Raw genomic sequence first — 10,594 nt, 5'->3', positions numbered from 1 at the left:
TAATTGGCAGAGGCTGGAAAGAAGGAGTGAAGGACAATAATTCTGCAGCCTCTCACACTGTCCCCAAGGCATCTGGTGGCATCCTTTGTTGGAGACAGGCTACAGACTGACCTAGTATAGCTGTTCTTCTGCTCAGTGTACTTGTCTAGCTTCTCATTTTGTCACTCCCTTCCTGATCTCACAGCGCGAAGCAGGAAATAAAAAGAATTAAGGGGAAAAGGCAACCAGATGAACCTGCATACAACAGAACCTGACTGGCCAAAAAAGGAAACAGTGCAGGTTCTTGTCCAACAAGATTCACCACCAGCTGTCACTGTGCCCCTGCCTGCTGCTGGCACTCCAGATTAAATAACAGTACTTTGCACATTCACTTACAGCACACCTCTGAATGAAAGTGATGCAGCACCAGCAGTGCCAAAATGACCCAATGGCAGCCATGACTGAGCTCTTAACTGAAATATTGCAAGGCACAAGTGAAGTGTACCTCAAGTACTGTGTTCAGTTTTAGACCCCTCACAGCAAGAAAGACATTGAAGTCCTGTGTCCAGAGAAAGGCAACAGAATTGTGAAGGGTCTGGAACACAAGCCTTATGGGGAGAGGCTGAGGGAAGTGGAATTGTTTAGTTTAGAGGAAAGTCAGAGGAGCTCTACAATGACGTGAAATGAGGTTGTGTTGAGGAGGGGGTTGGCCTCTTCTCCCAGGTAGCTGTGATGAGGAAGAATGGCTCCAAGTTGCACCTGGGGAGGTTCAGGTTGGATACGAGGAACAATTTCTTCTGTGAAAGAGTAGTGATGTATTGGAAAAGTCTGCCCAGGGAAGTGGAGGACTCATCATCTGTGGAGGTATTCAAGAAACATGTAGATTTGGCACTGAGGGGTGTTGTTAGAGGGTGTAGTGGAGATGAGCTGATGACTGGACTAGATGGTCTTAAAGGTCTTTTCCAACCTTCATGATTCTGTCATACTATGGTTTTCCAATGTGGAAAACCCATATTCCTCCAAGATAGGTACTGGAGAGTTATTTCTCTCTTTGGGACATGAGTAACACGAGTACAGTTAGTAGCTCTGTGTCCTTCTTGGATGAGATTTTGAATTTTTCATAGCAGTCCCAGACTCTTGCAGGGGAGGTACTGAAGAATATTTCTCTGTTCAAAATGTAATTGTATGCCTAATAACTGATCATACCTCATGTTTGGTGCGGTTAGAACTAATTTACTTTCTAATGTCACGGTTTTTCATTACGGATATCTCTTCTCTAGCGACAGCCATGGAGCTATGTCAAGGGAGGGTCAGGCTGGGTATTAAGGAGAGGTTCTTCACCAGAGGGTGGTGGACATGAAACAGGCTCCCCAGGTCAGTGATAATGGCACTGAGCTTGCTGGTGTTCAAGAATCACATGGACAACGCAGCCATACAGTATGACTTTTGGGTGGTCCTGTGTGGAGCCAGGAGTTGGATTCCACGGTCCTTACGGTTCCAACTGGGGATGTTCTACGATCCTATGACATCACCGAAGCCCTGAGGTGATGCCGCCATGAGGGCGGCGAGGGCAGCTCAGCTGGCTCAGTGCCCCCTGGGGCGGCAGAGGGGCATGACGGCAGTCCCAGCCCAGCCAGGAGCTCTTCGCTCCCCGCCCGGCCGGCACGGCCGCAGCCACTCCGCGGCCCGCCCCTTCCCTCTGGGTTTGTCTTCTAGGCGGCGGTTTCGCTTTCGTTTCCTCGCCCAGGAGGCGAGGGAGCGGCGGAGGCGGAGCCGCTTCCGGGCCGGGCCCGCCGGGAGCGGCTCTCCCAGGAGAAAGCAGCCGCGGCCGGCCATGGCGTTGCCCACCCAGGTGCTGCGGGCGCTGTGCGCCGGCGGCGGCAGCCTGGAGCTGGAGGAGCTGCTGCGGCGGCTGCCGGGCCGGCCCACGGCGGAGCAGCTGGCGGCGGTGGTGCGGGACCCTCGGCACTTCACACTGGTTCGGACGCCCGATGAGGCGGCAGCGGCGGCAGCGGCGGCAGCGGCGGCGACCGTGACCGTGCTGGTGGTGGCTACCAGCTCGCTGCGGCTGTGCCCGGAGCACGGCGCGGGCTGCCGGGGGGGCTGCGGGCGGCTGCACCTCTGCAAGTACCATCTGAAGGGCGTCTGCCGCAACCAGCAGGCCAGGTGAGGGCAAGGACCTGCGGGGGAAGCTACGGTGTTCGGGCCTGCAACAGATAGGGCGAGGGGAGCCCTTCCTCGGGCCTCAGCCTTGCGCCGGCTGTGCCCCTCCTCCTGCGTTCCTTCCATTTCCGTGTGGCGAAGGTACTTTCAAGACTCGGTTCTTTTCCTCTCTTCGAGGCGAAGAGGCAGGAGAGGTTGTGAGAGACCTGTTCTGGTTCCGCCGCTTCCTTTCCACCTCACCGTCACTTCCCCGCAGTTCTCTCACCTGCCCCTCTACACGCCAGGCTGTGTTGGTTCGTGTGGCTGAGGGCATTTTCTGCCTTTTTGCTGCTGTTCCGTGCACAGGTGTGAACCACAGGTCAGATGTGCCAATGCTGCTGAGCTGCAGTAATGCTTTGAGGGCAGTAAATCTGAAGTAGCAAGGCAGTTATCCACAGAGTGGTCGTGTAATTACAAAGTTACAAAGTAGTACTACAGATTTTTCTGAAACTAGTTAAGTTGGTTTGCTGTTAAAATTATTTTAATCCTAACCACTAGACAACCAGCTATGAGCAGGGTACCAAGTTGTGCTAATACATTAGCTTCATCTTGCTTTGTAGGAAGGAATGCAAGTTTGTTCACGACTTCTACTCTCCTCACAACCACACTGTTCTCATACAGCATGGACTTGACAGCACTTTTAGCAGCGATGAACTCCGCCAGCTTCTGCTCCAAAATGACCCTACCCTCTTACCGGAGGTGAGCACTGTGTGACTGTTCTTTGTGCCCTTCTGAGTGACCATTGCAAAGTGAAAGAAGTGTGGTGTTAGCTGGAAGTGTTGGGTATCAATTTGGTTACCATAATCCAAATCTAATGCGTGAAATCTGCAACCTTTGTTCTCCTACGTGAGTAGGTTGACCCTGACTGGCAGCACGCATGCTGCTGCTTGCTCACTTCCATGCCCCAGTGGAATATCTGGGAGAAAACTGGAAGAAATAGAGATAAAATAAGATAAAATGTCTAGTAAGTGGTGGAGAAAGAGGAAGGAAATGAAGTGTTGCAAATTCACCACCACTCACTCACAAGCAGATCTATGCCCTGTTGGTTTCTAAGCACTGTCTAACTTGTAAGAGGAAGTCCCCAGGCCCTCAGATCTTACTGCTGAGTGTTATGTTAATATGGTATGGAATGTCCTTTTGGCCAGCTTAGTTCAGCTTTGTCCTTTCTGCAGTCTTGCCCGCTTCAATCTGTGGAGTGAAGATAAAGCTTTGGCCGTGGTATGTTATCAGCATTTTGACTTCACATCCAAAACACAGCAGTGTATGGGCTGCTGTGAAGAAAATTAACTCCATGCTAGCCAGATCTAGTTCTTCTTACCATCAAATTCACGTTGAGGAAATCTGCTATTCTGAAACTAAAGAACCAAAGAGTTATGGTAGCAACACAATAAAATCCACGGCCCGACTTGTATGTGACTGAGAGCAAAATACTGTTTTCTTGAGAATGTCTCTGACACGATTGTCATGTGCTGCAAGATCTTTCTAGACAATAAGTGAAAACGAGAAGAAAAAACCTGTATGTCTAAATGTGAATTTAAAAATGAAGCTTGAATTCAAACAGTCTATGTGAGCATATTCTACTTGAATGTTTAAATTTTCTTTTTTTTTTTTTCCCCCTACCCAAGGTCTGCCTGTATTACAACAAAGGTGATGGACCTTATGGATCTTGTACCTTTAAAAGGCTCTGCACCAAACTGCATGTTTGCCAGTACTTCTTGCGGGGACAGTGCCGATTTGGCAGCAGCTGCAAGCGATCTCATGACTTGTCAAAGCCTGAATGCTGTGAGAAACTGGAGAGACAGGGAATGAGTTCAGATATAATTCAGAAACTGCCATCCATTTACAGAAATATGTATGCCATACAAAATAGCAAGGGAAGCAAGCATGACACAGAAGAGAACAAGTCTTCACCATGCAAAGGTAAATGGATCGTAATGTCTTGAGAACATCAGAAGATCACTGTAGTCACTATAGTCACGCAGATGTTGCTGAAAAAGAGAAAATCAAATTTCATGTCTTGATGTGTCATTGGCAGCGACGTGTCAAATTGAAGCAAAGTAGATTTCAAGGCATTATGGGTGTCTAATTGATAAAGTCGTTGGTTTTTATAAAAATCCTTACATTTGGAGCTAGAAAAGCATAATGGAAACTGAAGATAGGGGATCTGTGATTTCTCTTTATGAAAACACATAAAGGGTAAGGAACTGTTTATAAACTACTTTGTTTTCTCCATTTTTTTTTTTTCTTTAAAGTAGCTATCATCTAACACAAGAATTCACCAACAGCCATATCCTAGTTGCCTCTCAGAGACACAGTTTTTTATTTTATTTTGAAGTTACTTAGAATTGTCGTTTAGTTTAATTTAGCAGGAAAGCTAAAGGATAGCAGAATGAAAAATGCAAGTGTGTGTATTCCGTTCTCCCTGCAGTTTAATTGTTTTGATTTACAGAAGTATCAAATTTTGAAACTTGACATTTATAGCTGCCTATGTTGTACAACTATGCAGTATGCACAGATAACTCAGATCCACTAGAAATGAAGACGCTTTGGATTCTATTCTTGTTTTGTGGTGACAGCTTGAAACTGCTTCTGAGTTATATTTAGCAACTGTAGGATAAAGGAGTAGGACTTTAGTGCATACAAGACTACCAAAGACTTCAGTGTCTTTCCAAAGGTGAGCGCAGATGTACGTGTATTGCTCTGAAAGTAATGCCTCCTATTTATTTCCATGCGAGCTCCAACAATGAGCACAATAACACTATTTGACAGAGCAAACTCTCAGCTACAGAACTCAGTCTTTCAGTGTAGTCACCACCATTAGCTGTGTATTTTCACCAGTAATGTAATTTTCACCAGTAATTTTCACAAGAGCCTGCATGTCACACTCGTGAAAATCTGCATGACCTGTTGCCACTGCTGAAATGCACAACCCACCACCTGACTGTGCTCATGTCCACTGTGTGGTCTCCAGAAATGTTCAGCAAGCATTGATGAATGTAGGTGTGTACCATTTTTTCAGTAACACACCTTTGCTTCATACGCACTGCCTCATCAGACACCATTGTGTCTGCTGCCATCTGTTGCATGCAATAAAATATAATGGGATGTTGACTGGAAGGCTCAGCCTCTATTGTCATCTTGCCAACATCTGCCTCTGATGTCATGGGCCAACATACTAACATAGGAGGCATTAATTTCAGAGCAGCTCTTGTAAATAAACCCTCTGTTTCTAAGCATTTTCTCATAGCTACACTTCTAAGAGAACTTGTTGAAACCAAAGTACTAATAAGGTTTATAATTTTCCCCCTCTAGAGAGAAAACATAGCTCTAGCCAAGAGTCCACATCTACCAGTAATGAAGTGGAACAGATCTGTTTGTATCATCTGTACGCAAGTTGTGTCTTTGGAGGTAGGTTGTGACTGTAACAAGCTCAGTCTGTTTTTATTTTTTGAGAAAGTGATAGAAATTCTTCACAGGAAAGGGAAGCTTATGCTTACCTGTAGTTAAATCACGTTGCAATATTGAATGCTGGTATGAAAGTTTAACACACAGAGGAGTTGTTTAATTTTGCTTTGAAATGTCTAGTATTAGCCTATGTTTGAGATTGGCTGCTTCAGCTGGGTTCATCTAAGGGACTGCTGAACGATAGGGCTTCTTCCTGTTTGCAAATGACTGCAGAAGTTATGAAATTTGTTTTCTTCCTCGTTTTTTCTAGCATTCTTCTGTTCCATCTGTGTGAGCTCTGTATCCCTTTGAAAATGTTCTGACTTGTCCAGGAAAAATGCACTTTTGTTGGGATGTCCTTTTGTCATCTTTTTCCTTCTTGGTGTTTTTGACCTGTGGTACCTCTGTGAGGTATTGCGAATCTTCTCATATGAAGTGTCTTCTTTGTGTTGTTATGTTGCCAACTGCCCTACAGTGAAAGCTAGTCTGGAATTTGTGCATACTTGTACTGGTGACTAGTTCTTTGTTGCTATTGAGGAATGGCTGCATTTTGACTCTTGGAATGATTTCTGAGTGACACCTGTGATATCTGAGATACTGCAACCACTGTTCTATTCATTAGTGGTCTAGAAACTGGACCCTTAAGGCTGTTGACTTATTCAGCCATTTCCTATCCTAAAATTGAGCTTTATTTTCTTCATCAGTACCACCACGGGACTAAGTGGTTAATCTTACGTATTTGGTCTGTGCTACATTAAACCACGTTTGAAATAATAGAGTTATATATGAGCTTGTAGTCTCAGTTACTGTAAATTTTTGTCTTTGAAATTAAGGGCACAGCTCAGTCCTTTACAACTGAGCTTGTTAACAATTTTGATGGACAAAGAAAATCTACTGCATGCAGAAACTGAGCTTTGGCCTGAGTTCAGAAATTGAGTGTTGCTTGACCATGCTGAAAACTTCAGTACTACTGCTTGCAATGATTCCATAGCTGAACCCTTTCCACAGCTATGCATTTGATACTTTCACCAGCTAGGTGCGTGTGCCTAATATGCTGGAGTCATCCTCACAGATGGTAAAAATAATGCATCTCTTTTTTTTCCCCTCACTTTTGTAGACAAGTGTATCAGAATTCATTTTCACTTGCCATATAGATGGCAGATCTCTGATGGTAATACCTGGAAGGACTTGGAGAATATGGAAGAATTAGAAAAAGAATATTGTGACCCCAATAACATCAGGTATAAATGCTTAAAAGATTTAATAATGTTTGGAGTTTGCCCTCTGGGTGTGCAATAAGGGACCAGGCTCTCAGTGGCTATAAATTGCTGCAATTTTATTGCATTTGGTATTCTGCTGACCTCTCTGTTCGTATGCTATTGCTTGAGGTCTGACCCATTGTGATTTATGCATCCTCGGTCTGTATAGGACCATTGTGCTACCACACTTGATCTGGCTGGGATGGAGTTAAAAATTTCTTTTTAGCAACTCATACAGGGCTGTGTTTTGGCTTTGTAACTAAAACACTGCTGATAACAGGCCAGTACTGTAGCAGTTGCTGAACAGTGATTGCAAAGAATCAAGGTTTTCTCTTTGTTTCCCCACTTGGTCCCATTTCCCCCCCACAGATGAGTAGCTGGGGGTGGGCAGGAAACTGAGAGATCTGGCCTGAACTGGCTGAAGGAATATTCCATGCCATATAATGTCATGCTCAGCAATAAAATCTCAGCTAGGAAAAGAGAGTTTGAGTTTTTGACTTCTAATCTGCTGTTCAGAAACTCACTGAGCGTGGTCTGCCCGGGGAGGTGTTCAGCATTTTGTCTTATTTTGATTTTTAAATTATTTGCTCTCCCTTTTTCCTTCACTTCATAAGCTGCCTTTACTTTGACCCCCCCCCAGTTTGCTTGCTTTTGCTCTTCCAGTTTTCTCCCTTCTGCCCTGTAGGGGCAGAGATGGGGAGTGAGCGAACAACTCTGCAGTTACTTGTCTGCTGGCCAGGAATGCCCTGCCATCGTGATTTTATGGGTCTGAGTCATAGACTGTAGTATTTCTCACTCCCAAAAACTGCATAATTAGTTCCTACTGCTTCTACCATGGGTCTTAATCCTGAGTGGAAAACTGCAGATGTATGATTGTATCATCTGTACTTTTGAGAAGCTGTCTTTGGTTAGAGCTTGTCAATACAGTTAGATCCCATGATTAGAAGTAATTTTCTCTTTCACTTTTTTTATATGGAAGATGTGGAGGTAGCACGGGATTTTCCATCCTCCCCCTCTGCCCCATCCCATGCTGTGGAAGCACTAGAATACCCTGGGTACCTGAAGATATAAAATGCGTACAGACACTGGACAGAACTGAGATTATTGTGGAAACTACAGATTTGTGCTCTGGTCCTGAGTGATGCTGAATTAATTTGCAGGTTTGCGGTGAGCTTTAGAATCTATATGTAAAAGTTCACAAAGCTTTTTGTTGTTGTTGTTGTTTTCTTTTTAATAGATCTGCTAGACATATTTCTAAATGGGGCTTTATCTTCTCATACATCTCTTTCGTGGATATGCAATCAGGATTAAAAAAGGTCAGACGTCTCTCCACAGCCTCCTCTGTGACTAAGCCACCTCACTTCATTCTTACAACAGAATGGGTCTGGTACTGGGAAGATGAATATGGAGTGTGGCAGGAGTATGGAAAAAAAGTAAGTGTGGGCAAATGGTGAGAATGTCAACTTTGTGCTGAGAGTGCAGAATTACTGGGAAGTGTTTATATCCTCTCTTTTGTCATCCCCTATCTCCCTTCAAAGACCTCACAGATGGGCTTTAAAGGTACAACGAGATGTTTTCCCTGCAAATATGATTAGTTTAGATGGGATGAGTCACTGCTGAATCACGGTCTTTCTTGACAGATCTTCAGTGAGTCACGTCAGATAGGGTCACGTAACATACATTCTTGTCACTGCTCCTAACTAAAATTTCCTTTTCTGAGATTCCAGTAGCACTCTGTGTGTCTTTGTTAAGGTCTGACTGGTGGACATACAGTCTTAGTGATAGTGCTCCCTGCAAACTCTGCACTGTGTAACTTCAATCTTTGTAATACTCCTTGCTTTTACTCTGGGGCAGTTTCTTTGCTTTTCAGCTGTATAATACATTATTTTGTCTGAGCTACTATCGTGCATCCCCCTCAGGAAGTGGCACAGGCAGGCTGGTAATAATAGACAAGGAGAAGGGTGAAGTACTTAACTTCTTTGTCTTCTCTGATAACTGCTCATCACACAGCCCTCAATTATTTGGTTTGATAGGAAGGGATTGGGGAAGTAATGTCTCTCCCACTGTAAGTGAAAATCAGGTTTGTGACTGCCCGAGGGACCTGAACATCTACAAGTCTATGGGTCACAATGAGATGCATCCCAGAGTTCTGAGAGAATTGGCTGATGTATTTGCCAAGCCACTCTCTGATATTTGAAAAGTTGCGGCAATCAAGTGAAGTCCCTGGTGACTGGAATAAAGGCAACGTTGTGCCCTTTTTTAAAGAGAGTAAAAAAGGATGACCCTGGGATCCACCACCCTCTCAGTCTCATCTCTGTGCCGGGGAAAATCATGGAGGAGATCCTCATGGAAGCTATGCTAAGGGACACGGAAGGCATGGAGGTGATATGAGAGAATAAACATGGCTTTACCAAAGGCAAATCCTGCTTGACCAACCTAGTGGCCTTCTATGATGACGTCACTGCATCAGTGGACAAAGGATGAGCTGCTGATGTCGTCTATCTTGACTTCAGTAAGGCCTTTGATGCAGTACTCAACATCCTTCTCTCCAAATTGTAAAGATATGGATTTGATGGGTGGGCTGTTTGATGGACAAAGAACTGGCTGCAGGATCAAGCCCAGAGAGCGACTGTCAATGGCTCAATGTCTGAATGGAGATCAGTGACAAGTGGTGTCACCCAGGGGTTAGTGCTGGATTGATACTCTTTAATATCTTCATCACTGTCATCAACAGTGGGTTTGAGTGCACCCTCAGCAAGTTTGCTTGATTGAGAGTAGGCATTCCGGAAAGACTTGGGGGTACTAATGGATGGGATGCTAGACATAAGCTAGCAATATGCCCTCACAGCCCTGAAAACCAGTGGTTTCCTGGGCTGCATCAAAAGAAGTGTGGCCAGCAGGTTGAGGGAGATGATTCTGCCCCTCTGCTCCGTGCTGGTGAGGCCTCATCTGGAGTGCTGTATTCAAATGTGAAGTCCTCAGTACAGGAGAGACATGGACCTGTTGGAGTGCATCCAGAGGAGGGCCACAAATGGTCCCAGGGATGAAATACCTCTCCTATGAGGACGGGCTGAGAGAGCTGGGGCTTCTTGGCCTGGAGAAGAGGCTACGAGGTGACCTGACAGCAGCTTTTCATTATCTAAAGGGGAGCTATAGTAAAGAAGGGGACAGACTCTTTAGGGTGTTTGGTGACAGAACAAGGGGAAATGACTTTAAGCCCAGAGAGGGTAGATTTAGATTGGATATAAGGAAAAAGTCTTTTACAGTAAGTGTGTTGAGGCACTGGAATAAGCTGATCAGAGATGTAGTTGATGCCCCGTCCCTGGAGACTTTCACAGTGAGGTTGAATCAGGCTGTGGGCAACCTGATTTCACTGTGGATGTTCCTGCTCATTGCAGGGGTGTTAAACTAGATGGCCTTTAAGCATCCCCTTCAACTCTAAGGATTCTATGATTCTATGCATAAAGTCTGGTACAGCCTGCAGCCACCTTATACTACTTGGTTTTTGAACTTGTTAGTATGTAACAGACCAGGTGAATCTTTCTTTTTCTTCTGGTTTTGGCCTGACAGGATAGTGATCATGCAGCTGCCACTGTAAGCAGTGATGACCTGGAGAAAGCTTACGCTGCGGGAAGTTCTCCAAAGCTGAACTTCAAGGCTGGAGTGCATGAATATGAACTGGATTTTGGAGGTATGCTCTGTTTTGTTTT

The 10,594-nt window shown here is 45.0% G+C and overlaps 1 protein-coding gene across 1 annotated transcript in view; it reads left to right on the top strand.

Annotated features, from left to right (window-relative positions):
- Nucleotides 1-1,534: 1,534 nt before the first annotated feature.
- The window catches only part of LOC306958028 (protein mono-ADP-ribosyltransferase PARP12-like), a gene marked incomplete at both ends in the record, with an annotated part of 14,948 nt that continues 5,888 nt past the window's right edge, over nucleotides 1,535-10,594 (top strand). The window contains 7 exons of the mRNA XM_079549423.1: nucleotides 1,535-2,145; nucleotides 2,742-2,880; nucleotides 3,807-4,101; nucleotides 5,494-5,589; nucleotides 6,743-6,866; nucleotides 8,122-8,317; nucleotides 10,455-10,575. Coding sequence (XP_079405549.1) covers nucleotides 1,535-2,145; nucleotides 2,742-2,880; nucleotides 3,807-4,101; nucleotides 5,494-5,589; nucleotides 6,743-6,866; nucleotides 8,122-8,317; nucleotides 10,455-10,575 — 1,582 coding nt within the window. The remainder of the gene's footprint in view (nucleotides 2,146-2,741; nucleotides 2,881-3,806; nucleotides 4,102-5,493; nucleotides 5,590-6,742; nucleotides 6,867-8,121; nucleotides 8,318-10,454; nucleotides 10,576-10,594) is intronic.

The sequence above is a fragment of the Tetrao urogallus genome (assembly GCF_951394365.1).
Source record: "Tetrao urogallus genome assembly, chromosome: 1".
Lineage (NCBI taxonomy): Eukaryota > Metazoa > Chordata > Aves > Galliformes > Phasianidae > Tetrao > Tetrao urogallus.
The sequence above is the reverse complement of the archived record's forward strand: the minus strand, read 5'-3'. Positions and strand labels throughout refer to the sequence as shown.